The sequence below is a fragment of the Octopus sinensis genome, linkage group LG1, assembly GCF_006345805.1.
Source record: "Octopus sinensis linkage group LG1, ASM634580v1, whole genome shotgun sequence".
NCBI lineage: Eukaryota > Metazoa > Mollusca > Cephalopoda > Octopoda > Octopodidae > Octopus > Octopus sinensis.
This window is the reverse complement of record NC_042997.1, coordinates 14,622,384-14,636,555: the sequence shown is the minus strand read 5'-3', so window position 1 is coordinate 14,636,555 and position 14,172 is coordinate 14,622,384. Positions and strand designations below refer to the sequence as shown.

At 37.9% G+C, this 14,172-nt stretch overlaps 2 protein-coding genes across 2 annotated transcripts in view; one reads left to right on the top strand and one right to left on the bottom strand.

Annotated features, from left to right (window-relative positions):
* The window catches only part of LOC115214562 (solute carrier family 66 member 2-like), a 221,412-nt gene extending 210,671 nt beyond the window's left edge, over nt 1-10,741 (top strand). The window contains exon 7 of the mRNA XM_036509875.1: nt 10,631-10,741. Coding sequence (XP_036365768.1) covers nt 10,631-10,634 — 4 coding nt within the window. The 3' untranslated portion in view covers nt 10,635-10,741. The remainder of the gene's footprint in view (nt 1-10,630) is intronic.
* Nucleotides 1-14,172, bottom strand: part of LOC115218554 (nose resistant to fluoxetine protein 6-like) — a 66,470-nt gene that overhangs the window by 38,150 nt on the left and 14,148 nt on the right. The window contains exon 3 of the mRNA XM_029788454.2: nt 9,711-9,801. Within this exon, the coding sequence (XP_029644314.1) occupies nt 9,711-9,801 (91 nt within the window). The remainder of the gene's footprint in view (nt 1-9,710; nt 9,802-14,172) is intronic.

Genomic DNA, 14,172 nt, shown 5'->3' with positions numbered 1-14,172 from the left:
CTAAATCAGTTAGCTTCTGACATTTCACTTAGAATGTGGTGCCAATGACTTGCTATTGATGAAGCTCAAAATAGCAGAACTCTGGGTTTATAAATATATTATGTCTGTATGTGCATATACATATATGTATTATGTATGCATACAATGCATCTCCATCTTTCCTTTAACTTGAAAATACCCTCTTCCCAGAATTGAGGTGGCAAAGAATTCATCAAGATATCTTTTTACGTCACCCAAAGAATTGAAATTTTTACCATTACGACTATTCCGCAGGGACCTGAATAAGTGGAAATCCAAAGGAGCAATATATGATGAATATGGAGGGTGGGGTAACACATCCTAGCCGAGCTGCAGCAATTTTTGTCTGGTTTCCAAAGCATCAAGTGCCGAAAATGAACTTTCTTCTCTTCCATTTTAAAGGGTTACAGAATTAATACAGGTTATAGGAACATAAACCTTCTTCCATGAAAAGATAGCTTAAACTGTGCTCTAAATGGAAGTGTAGTCAAATCCTATTTTATGGAATCAACCACATTATAAAATAAGTCGGCATGAACTTTCCGGACAACCCAATACGTACATAATAATGCTGGAACATTACCTGTCATATGATAGGTAATTTTGGAAGTCTATCCATGCCATAATGAGTAATATCAGGAAATATGGCATTCAACAATAACTATATTATAAAGTTTTTTCGAATTCCTTGATGCCAAACAAAATGATAAAATGAATATCAATTTTCAAAAGAAAATATCTATTATCTGAAAATAAAATTAGATAACACAAATTTCTAATTTGTGTAGCTCCTCATTTAATTGCTACCATTTGCTCTTCTTCCTCCTCCTGCCATCCTGCGCCTCATATGTTAACTCTTCCTCTATCTCTCTTTTATTTCATATGATGTAAAGCATGACTGAAGAAATTTACCAGAGAAATTATGTGTATGTGTAGGCATTTATATGCATGTATATGTGTGTGTGTGTGTGTGTGTGTGTGTGTGTGTGTCTCTTCCATTTTTTAAATCATTATAAATCTTTCACTGAGGAGGGAGCTGGTTTCCTACAAGGATACAAGGCTCCATCTCTTGAATGTAGTTAACACATACATACATAAATTACATATATACATACATATGTAAAGGGTAAAGACCCCCTTCGGTCAGGCACTGACCATGGGTTTGCACCTAGAGAGATACCCTCTGAGGCACAAGTCTGGGCAAGGTTGTTTTTTTATGGAAGACCAGCAGTCGCCCATGCATACCGGCCTCCCCTCTCCACGTCACCGATGTTGTCCAAGGGAAAGGCAAGGGCCGATACAGCTTGGCACCTGTGACGTCGCAACTCATTTCTACAGCTGAGTGAACTGGAGCAACGTGAAATAAAGTGCCTTGCTCATGAACACAACACGCAGCCCGGTCCAGGATTCGAGCTCACAACCTCACGATCGTAAGCTCGACGCTCTAACCACTGAGCCATGCGCCTTCACTATACATATGTACATAGTACGTAAATACATATAGACATACATACATACATATGTACATACATATGTATGTATGTATGTACATACATACATACGTACATACGTATGTACATACATACATACGTACATACATACATACTATGTATGTATGTACATACATACGTACATACGTATGTATGTATGTACATACATACGTACGTACATACATATGTATGTATGTACATACATACGTACATACATACGTATGTATGTATGTACATACATACGTACGTACATACGTATGTATGTATGTACATACATACGTACATACATACATATGTATGTATGTACATACATACATACATACATACTATGTATGTATGTACATACATACATACATACATACGTATGTATGTATGTACATACATACATACATACGTACATACATACATACATACGTATGTACATACATATGTACATACATACATACATACTATGTATGTACATACATACATACATACATATGTATGTACATACATACTATGTACATACATACTACGTACATACAATGTATGTATGTACATACATACGTACATACATACATATGTATGTATGTACATACATACATACATACATACTATGTATGTATGTACATACATACATACATACATACGTATGTATGTATGTACATACATACATACATACGTACATACATACATACATACGTATGTACATACATATGTACATACATACATACATACTATGTATGTACATACATACATACATACATATGTATGTACATACATACTATGTACATACATACTACGTACATACAATGTATGTATGTACATACATACGTACATACATATGTATGTATGTATGTACATACATACATACGTACATACATACATACATATGTATGTACATACATATGTACATACATACATACATACATATGTATGTACATACATACGTACATACATACATACATACATATGTATGTACATATGTACATACATACATACATACATACGCACATACATACATACGCACATACATACGTACATACATACGTATGTACATACATACATACGTATGTACATACATACATACGTATGTACATACATACATACGTATGTACATACATACATATGTACATACATACATATGTACATACATACATACGTATGTACATACATACATACATATGTATACATACATACGTATGTATATATACATACGTATGTATATATACATACATATGGATATATACATACATATGCATATACGTACGTTACGTATATTACGTACGTTACATACATACGTACGTTACATACGTACGTACATTACATACGCACGTACGTTACATACGCACGTACGTTACATACGTACGTACGTTACATACGTACGTACGTTACATACGTACGTACGTTACATACGTACGTACGTTACATACGTACGTACGTTACATACGTACGTACGTTACATACGTACGTTACATACATACATACGTTACATACATACATACATACATACATACATACATACATACATACATACATACATACATACATACATACATACATACATACATACATACATACATACATACATACATACATACAAACAAACAAACAAACAAACAAACACTTCACTTAATTACTGCTTTTTACCTTTCTTTCCAACAAGTTGTAGTGCATCGTGATATTGTATTCAATAAACTCATTATCATTATTATTATTATTATCATATCCTAAATTAATACTTCTAAATTAATACTTTTAAACTAATACTTATATCTTTACTATTATCAGTTTTATTGTTACTTTTATGATTACCATTATTTCCATTAGTACTATTCGAAGTCAAATATTGCAGTTGATGCTACCATTTGCTTTGACCTTGTACTTCTGTAATGTAAACACCGTTATCAATTTGATCGGTATCTTTATTTGTATCCCCATTGTTGTCTGACTGCAGTGGCGAAGGTAAAGTGCAATGGTGGTACTTTGTTATCAATACCACGATGTATATATTTCTATCATCATTATCATTATAAGTAATCAATTGGCTAACTTTTAATGAAATGCCTATCCTTAACTAATACTCTGCCTTCCCCAAATTTTTTTGTACCCCATTCTTAATTTATATTCAGTTTCATATATCTTATTTGAAAATCCTTCCTCATCTCTCTTCTATTCTTGCTCATCCCGCAGACCATAGTCAATAGCTGACCTAGTCACGTACTTTTCTAAACTCTCTCCAAATTTCATATCCTTTAATTGTCATCGTTTTTTTTTTTTTTTGTTAACCCTATCTTCTGCTCTTTTACTTGTTTCAGTCATTTGACTGTGGCCATGCTGGAGCACTGCCTTTTAGTCAAGCAAATCGGCCCCAGGACTTATTCTTTGTAAGCATAGTACTTATTCCATCGGTCTCTTTTGCCAAACCGCTAAGTTACGGGGACGTAAACACACCAGCATTGGTTGTCAAGCGATGTTGGTGGGGACAAACACAGACACACACACACACAACAGGCTTCTTTCAGTTTCTGTCTACCAAATCCACTCACAAGGCTTTGGTCAGCCCAAGGCTATAGTAGAAGACACTTGCCCAAGGTGCTATGCAGAGTGACTGAACCCAGAACCATGTCGTTCGTAAGCAAGCTACTTACCACACAGCCACTCCTATGCCTATTATCATTCATTATTTCTCCATTTTACTTAGCAGAATTGATAGAGTGTTGAATAAAATGCTTCTAAAGTATTTCTTTCAGTCCATAATGTTCTGAGTTCAAATTCCACCGAGGTCATCTTTGCCATTCATCCTTTCCGGGTCAGTGAAATAAAGTAGCTAGTTGAGTATGTTTGATCAATGTAATTGAATAACTTGATTTGATTGAGAGAGTGAGCTAATGTACAATACAAACATTTGATCACTATCAACAATTCATTTGTGCAGGTCAATTAGCAAAATCTGAACTCTCATATGTCATCTTCAGAAAGTCCATCATCATCATCATCATCATCATCATTGTTTAACGTCCGCTTTCCATGCTGGCATGGGTTGGACGATTTGACTGAGGATTGGTGAACCAGATAGCTGCACCAGGCTCCAATCTTGATCTAGCTGAGTTTCTACAGCTTGATGCCCTTCCTAACGTCAACCATTCTGAGAGTGTAGTGGGTGCTTTTACGTGCCACCAGCATGGGGGCCAGTCAGGTGGTACTGGCAATGATCTCGCTCAAATATTTTTTCATGTGCCAGTGAGGCGATGCTGGTAACGATCACGCTCGAATGGTGCCTTTAAGTGCCACTGGTATGGAAGCCAGTTAGCTGCTCTGGCAATAATCATGCTTGGATGGTACTCTTAGCACCCCACTAGCACGGGGCACAAGTGCCAGTAAGGTGATGCTGGTAACGATCACACTCAAATGGTGCCTTTTATGTGCCACTAGCACAGAAGCCAGTTAGCTGCTCTGTCAATGATCATGCTTGTATGGTGCTCTTTGCGCCCTGCTAGCACGGATGCCAGTCATCAAATTTGATTTCGATTTGCTCATCATCATTATTATTATTGAGTGAGAGAGTGGTGCATGCCATCAAAGTGACACCAGGGTAAAATATACAAAGCCCAGTATACCCATCTGATAAGGGTACACCAGGCATATGCATCACAACCATATGTGTGCGACATGGCGATCTCATATCAAGATAAATAGTACATGACCTAGCAGGTGGGGCCCAGTTAGAGTTTTCTTCAGGTTGAGTAGCCCATCCTGCTCAAAAGGTCCCTGAATAAAAGTTGTTTAAGGATGTTTCCTGAGGTGAATTATCCAAACCCCAAAGAATCCCTCTCAACACATGGCTATGATACTCCCCCACTACTTCTGCTCGTGATTAGAGATGCACATATTGTCAGCCACTAAGGGACGTACTCAACTGGTTATGATCAAACAACTGACAAGCAAATCTGTGGTATTGAGCAGAATATTTGCTGTAGCCCATCTTTTATATAAAGACAAAACAATGTACATGATAACACTTCCAGTCAGTTAAGATCAGAAGCCATGAGAACTACTGCCTGGTACTGCATCAGGGCAATTGGACTGGAAACACGCTTGGGCACCTCTTTGAAAGGTTTTGTTGATCAAATTGACTCCAGTACATATTTTTGGGTCATACCTACAAAAGTGTGCACCCCCACCCCCGGACTTTGTTTCCTCATAACCTCCAGAAAAAGGCAGCGAGGAGGCAGAACCATTACTGCTCTAGAAAAACTGCTTAACAGTATTTCTTCCATCTTTATGTTCTGAGTTCAAATGCCACCGGGGTCAATTTTGCTTTTCATTGTTATGGGGTTGATAAATTAAGTACTAGTGAAACACTAAGGTTGATATAATTGACTAGTCCCTTCCCCACAAATTTCAGGCCTTGTACCATTAGTAGAAAGGATTATTATTATTATTATTATCATCATCTTGTTGTTATTGTTTTTTACCATTGTTTCAAAAATTATAGTCAGTACTACAACTATTTTACACATTATTTTCCATGTTAGTTATTCTATTCCTATTTTTATTCTCACTGTTATTACCTCTGCCTTCAGGTGGAGGTATTGTTTTCAGTTGTCTTTGTTTGTTTGTTTGTTTTTCTGTGGACAAGATATCTCAAGAACTGCTCGATGGATTCGGATAAAACTTTCAGGGATGTTCGGCCTCACGACTGGCACAAACTGATTAGATTTTGGGATTGATTAGATACTGGACAAAGATTCTGGATCATTTTTTCCTGTTTCTTTACTTTTACATGTGTGGGTAAAGTTTCACTTAGTTCTCTTGTACATGCACACACATACACACACACATTTTCAGCGTTGAACATTATCATCCCATTTCCATTGTACACACACACATGCACGCAAACATAGCTTGCTTTTACAAACAAATCTACTCACACTTCAAATGCCGTTCATTGGCTTTTTCACTCTTTCCTTCATTATTCATCTATCACCCCTTCCTTTCTCATTCATACAATGCTCGCTGTGCCATTTATCTTCTCCACCTTCACTTCTCACTCTGGCTCTATTTTATGCATACATACATACACACATACACATACAAATATATATATATATATATATATATATATATATATGAACAAAAAAAAGCACCATCCGAGCGTGGCCATTCACCAGCCTCGTCTGTCACCTGTGTCGGTGGCACATAAAAAACACCATCCGAGCGTGGCCGTTTGCCAGCCTCGTCTGGCACCTGTGTCGGTGGCACATAAAAAGCACCCACTACACTCACGGAGTGGTTGGCGTTAGGAAGGGCATCCAGCTGTAGAAACACTGCCAGATCTGACTGGCCTGGTGCAGCCTTCGGGCTTCCCAGACCCCAGTTGAACTGTCCAACCCATGCTAGCATGGAAAGCAGACATTAAACGATGATGATGATGATATATATATATATATATATACAAATATACATATATATATATATATATACAAATATATACATATATATATATATATATACAAATATACATATATATATATATATACAAATATACATATATATATATATATACAAATATATATATATTATATATATATATACAAATATAATATATATATATATACAAATATAAATATATATATATATATACAAATATAAATATATATATATATATACAAATATAAATATATATATATATACAAATATAATATAATATATATATATACAAATATACATATATATATATCTACAAATATACATATATATATATCTACAAATATACACACACATATATATATATATATATATCTACAAATATATACATATATATATATCTACAAATATATATACATATATATCTATAAATATATATACATATATATCTATAAATATATATACATACATATATATATATATATCTATAAACATATATATATATATATATACAAATATATAAAAGACACTGCTCATTATATTAAGAGATTATACATACACTTTAAAACTACAGTATATTTACATAAATACATAATTCTATACATCGATCTAAAACAACAGGGTTACTAAAGGAAGACTGGAATTTAAGACCATGATACAGTATACGTTTCATTACAATTACAATTTTTATGTTCAACTAGCAGTATCGCCCGGCGTTGCTCGGGTTTGTAAGGGAAATAACTATATAAGCATTTTTAGAGAGTTATAGCCAAAAGATAGCAAAAAAATGCATAAAAATGGAAAAAAAATGATGGTAATTTTTTTTTTAAATCGTTGACTCATCGTAGACATTTTTAGAGAGTTACTTCCCTTATATAATAGCGAAAAAATGCATTAAAATGGAAAAAATGATGGTAATTTTTTTTTTAAATTGTAGACTCATCGTAGACGCGCGCTAATACCCAGAAGGGCTCGATATGAATCACGACTATAAGATACCCGGTTTTGGTTAAACTGCACCGCAAAATGTGGGAGTAGTTAGGAATCTAAATCGTAGGAGACAGACACACAACTTGACTTTTATATATAAAGATTACGTTTCTCTACCAAAGTTCCTGTTGCATTTCAACCAGTGTTTCCAAAACTTTTACATAGTGACTCCCAAAGACTTATTGACATATGAGCACTCAAGTCATGCAAATATTTTCCTTACCCAGACAACACACACACAGCATTACAAACATGGCCTGCACACCCACTTGCACATTCCATGACTTCCATTGGGATTGATCAGGTACTGGACAAGGTATACGGATTATTTTTCTGTTTGAGAGCAATCAGGTTCATTTTTAATATTCTCGTTTGTGAGGGTAGTCGATTTTATTTCAGTTATTCTCGTTTTAAAAATCATCTCCAGTTAATCGTTGAGAGGAGGTTGATGTTGCCTTGGCAAAGGTTTGCACTCCCTGATTGCTTGTTTGTGTTGTTATTACAATTATCGTGGCGGTGGCACGTAAAAGCACCATCCGTTCGTGGCCGTTTGCCAGCTCCGTCTGGCACCTGTGCGGGTGGCACGTAAAAAGCACCCACTACACTCACGGAGTGGTTGGCGTTAGGAAGGGCATCCAGCCGTAGAAACACTGCCAGATCAGACTGGGCCTGATGCAGCCTTCTGGCTTCACAGACCCCAGTTGAACCATCCAACCCATGCTAGCATGGAAAGCGGATGCTAAATGATGATGATGATGATTTACCCAGTTTCCATGGCTGTCACCTACTCTTCCCTACCTCCCTTACTTATTACCCTCAACACCTTTACTACATTATATTCATCCCTCATGCATTCTCCATCCCTAACCAGCTCTCATTCTCCCGTACATTCCTTCAGCTTCTACCCTCAGCCCAAGGTGCTGCACAGTGGGACTGAACCAGAACCCTAGTCCACATGGGTGGGAAGCAGGCTTCTTAACCACACAATCATGCTTGGGCCTATTGTCAAAAATTGTGCAAGCTTATCTACATGTAGGGGCGAGTTTCAAACAGTTGAATTATTTTATTAATTTCATCATCATCATTTAACATCTGCTTTCCAGGCTACCATGTGTTGAACGATTTGACTGAGGACTGGCGAACCAGATGGCTGCACCAGGCTCCAATCTGATCTGGGAGAGTTTCTACAGCTGGATGCCATTCCTAACGCCAACTACTCCGAGAGTGTAGTGGGTGCTTTTATGTGCCATTGGCACAGGGGCCAGTCAGGCGGTACTGGCAATGGCCATGCTCAAATGGTGTTTTTTATGTGCCACCTGCACAGGAGCCAGTCCAGCAGCACTGGTAATGACCTCGCTTGAATGTTTATATTAATTTAAAAATACAATAATTAAAAATTATCTTAAAACATTATAATTGACAATTATTGGTGACATACACAAGAACAAATGACATTTATTTACTTAATAGATGCAAACATGCTTTGCACACGTTTTGAGTCCAGTCCCACTGCATGGCACATTGGACAAGTGTCTTCCACTGTAGCTCTTGGTCAACCAATGCCTTGTGAGTGGATTTGGAAGAATGAAACTATGTGGTTGTTAATTTTATACATGTGTGTGTGTTAACCTTCCCCTCCTACTTGACAACTAGTATTGGTTTGTTTACATCCCTATAACTTAGCAGTTTAGCAAAAGAGACCAGCAGGTCAATTTGTTTGACCAAACCCTTCAAGTTGGTGCCCCAGCATGGCCTCAGTTCTTTGAAACAAATAAAAGAGAAGCAATAAAAGAACAGACTTACCATATTGAATAAGATTTTGAATGTCTTTTGCCTGACAACTGTCTGGAAAGCATGCACCCATATGGAGACCACCTATTGATCCACCAACCAACTGAAAATTCAAAAAAAAAAAGAAAAAGAAAAATAGAATTAGCAAAGACATATCTCTTGTCTTTTACTCTCTTATTGGTTCCAGTCACTGAGTTGTTGCATAACCATGAAAGAAATAACAATGTGGTATAAATGTGATTAATATAAATATGGTGGATGGATGGAAGCACTCTGTTGGTTACGACGACGACGATTCCGGTTGATCCGATCAACGGAACAGCCTGCTAGTGAATTTAACTTGTAAGTGGCTGAGCTCTCCACGGACACGTGTACCCTTAATGTAATTCTCGGGGATATTCAGCATGGCACAGAGAGTGACAAGGCCGGCCCTTTGAAATACAGGTACAACAGAAACAGGAAGTAAGAGTGAGAGAAAGTTGTGGTGAAAGAGTACAGCAGGGATCACCACCATCCCCTGCCGGAGCCTCGTGGAGCTTTTAGGTGTTTTCGCTCAATAAACACTCACAACACCCGGTCTGGGAATTGAAACCGCGATCCTACGACCGCGAGTCCGCTGCCCTAACCACTGGGCCATTGCACCTCCACATAAATATGGTAACCAAGGCGGCAAACTGGCAGAATTTTTACTGTGTTAAGAAAATTGCTTAGCAACATTTTTTTTTTTTTTACTTTACATTCTGAGTTGAAATTCCTCCAGGGTCAACTTTGCCCTTCATCCTTTCGAAGTCAATAAAATAAGTACCAGTTGAATACAGAATGATATTATTGTGGAAACACACAAAGAGAGGACAACTACCAGCTGTGGAATTGCTGGCCAGTTCCAGAATTAAGCAAATTTTGTTATGATTACCTGTTCTATATCCTTGCAGGTGAGCAGTGCTGTCCCTGCAAACAATTACTCAGTTACCTGAGATGCTGCTGAACCAATTCCATCATTGTAATTTGGGAAAGAAGCGATCCATATTCCAAGCCACCCATGTGTAAGTTTTTTTTATTTATTTACACACCTTTTTCAAGCCTAGCCAGGGTCATGAGCCCAGTTTCCCGGTTTCTGTGGTGTATGTTTTTCCCCCAGCTGGACGGGACGCCGGTCCATCACAGTGTTACTCAAAGAACAGGAAGAGAGAGTGAGAGAAAGTTGGGGCGAAAGAGTACAACAGGGGTCACTACCACCCCCTGCCGGAGCATCATGGAGCTTTAGGTGTTTTTGCGCAATAAATACACACAACGCCCAGTCTGGGAATCAAAACCACGATCTTCTGACTGCGAGTCCTCTGCTCTAACCACTGGGCCATTGCATCTCCACATGTGTAAGTTTGTCATCATATATTTCCAGCAAGGTAAACCTCTATGTTCCACTATCCCTGTTGCTGCAAGATTTTGTTTTTTTCTAGAGTTGTTTCCTAAGGAATTCCTAGGTGTGAAATTCATTACAGTAAGTAAACCATTGACAGAACACCACTCACATTTTAGACAGAGCCTCTTTCTTTCTGGGGGTTCAGCATTTATTTCTTTATTGCCCACAGGGGGCTAAAGATAGAGAGGACAAACAAGGGGTTTAAGTCGATTACATCGACCCCAGTGCGTAACTGGTACTTATTTAATCGACCCCGAACGGATGAAAGGCAAAGTCGACCTCGGCAGAATTTAAACTCAGAACGTAACAGCAGATGAAATACAGCTAAGCATTTTCGTCCAGCGTGCTAACGATTCTGCCAGCTCGCAGCCATGCTGGGGTTCAGCATTGACTTGGACAATAAGAAGCTGAATAAGAAGCTGGTTCTACATATTTGAGTGGTCCTGTAGTGGACTCATTCACCAGCAAGAGTATTTCTATGTGCCCACACAATTTTTTTATAATCATAGATCTGATGTTGAGTTCATACATTCTTTTGACAAATATTATCTTTTGATTTACTGCGTTTCTAGCAACCCTTCCTCCCCAGATAAGCCTAGATAAGACTCAGTTTAGTTGACAAACAACCTGAACATGCAGCAGGTTGTACCAAACTGCATATCAGCTGTAATGCATGCATGTGAATAACCTGATATGCATAGATGCACATGCACATACATGCATGCACACATGCAGATAAACTTATAACACACGAATTACACAAGATTACATAAGTGAACTTATGAACTGGCCTTTTGGCTGATTACTTAAGTATAGTACTTATCATCACGTACCATTTCTTGCTCTCTCATATATATATATATATACACACACATTATCATATATATATATATATATATATATATATATATGTATGTGCTAATTTTATTTATTTTGGGGTACAAAACTCATAAATGTGCAATACACTCTTATCTAAGAAGTGTGAATGACTTGTTTTTCTTGTGGTACAAACCAAACAAATGTACAATACACTCGTGTCTTAGAAGATGTAGCATCTGATATATATATATATTTAGTCATATATATATGACCCACAAACAAAAGAAAACAAACTAAAAAAAAATATGTAAGGCTGTTTAGTTTACATATGAACACACACACATTATTAGAAAGTTATATAATATGATGACAGGTGATAAGTTAACCCATTAATGGCCAATGTCCCATTTGGGGGATAAAGATTTTAAAACTAATATAAATAAGACTTTATAGTCTCTTATGTCTCTTTTGTTATAAACTTCATATTTACCGTATTCTTCAAGTATACAACTAAAATATGCAATATAACAGAAGAAATATTATCAAAATATGAAAAACTTATAAATATTCATAACTGAACTATAGCTTTTAATGGGTTAAGGAACCTAGAAGTAAGAAAAATATAGTATACTTCGAGTATCAAAATCGATGAACATCAATGGAATTTGTATTTTTGTGGTACCAGTGCCGGTGGCACATAAGAAAACCATCCAAACGTGGCCATAGCCAGTACCGCATCGACTGGCCTCCGTGCTGTGGGCACGTTACAAACACCATCCGATCGTGGCCGTGCCAGCCTCACTGGCCTCCGTGCCGGTGGCACGTAAAAAACACCATCCGAGCGTGGCCGTTGGCACAAAAAAAAAAACACCATCTGAGCGTGGCTGTTCGCCAGCCTCATTGGCACCTGTGTCGGTGGCACATAAAAAGCACCCACTACACTCACGGAGTGGTTGGCGTTAGGAAGGGCATCCAGCTGGAGAAACACTGCCAGATCTGACTGGCCTGGTGCAGCCTTCGGGCTTCCCAGACTCCAGTTGAACCGTCCAACCCATGGAAAGCAGACGTTAAACGATGATGATGATGATATAGTCTTTTGCATCTGCTTTTTTCCTGTTATTTTCAGTTTTGTTTTTCACTTATCACATCCAAGTCAGCTTTTTAGCTTCTATTGCTTTATTTACTAAATTATTGAATCATTAAGTCACTTTCCATTTGTTGGAACCTTGCAACAACTACATATCTGGTCTGTGGTTCATTGTAGGTCATCTTAATAACGTGTTACATCTTCCTTCACCAAATAGCTTGTATTTTTTGAGTCTGTTCAACTCTTATCCTCTCCCCATTGTTGGGAGATACAAGCTCTGTATTTTCACAGTCTTTCTTTCATCCATCCATCCATATATATATATATATATATGCCAGCGCCGCCTCGACTGGCTTCCGTTCCGGTGGCACATAAAATGCACCAATCCGACCGTGGCCGTTGCCAGCCTCGCCTGGCACCTGTGCGGGTGGCACGTAAAAAGCACCCACTACACTCACGGAGTGGTTGGCATTAGGAAGGGCATCCAGCTGTAGAAACATTGCCAGATAAGACTGGAGCCTGGTGCAGCCATCTGGCTTCCCAGATCCCCGGTCGAACCGTCCAACCCATGCTAGCATGGAGAACGGACGTTAATCGATGATGATGATGATGATATATATATATATATATATATACGCTGGGCTTCTTTCAGTTTCTTATTTCTTTACTGCCTACAAGGGGCTACACACAGAGGGGACAAACAAGGACAGACAAATGGATTAAGTTGATTATATCGACCCCAGTGCATAAATGGTACTTATTTAATCGACCCCGAAAGGATGAAAGGTAAAGTCGACCTCGGTGGTATTTGAACTCAGAACGTAATGGCAAACGAAATACCGCTAAGCATTTCACCCGGCGTGCTAACGTTTCTGCCAGCTCGCTGCCTTTCAGTTTCTTTCAGTCTCTGTCAACCAAATCCACTTTGGTTGGCCGAGGCTATAGTAGAAGATACTTGCCCAAGGTGCCATGCAGTGGGACTGAACCCGGAACCATGTGGTTGGTAAGCAGGCTACTTACCACACAGCCACTCCTACGCCTATATGTGTATATATATTATGAATTTCATATTGGTTGGACATAAGCGTTCACCTAACAGCTTATTCAACCAAAGGTTGGTTGAATAAGTCATTATGTGAAACATTTAA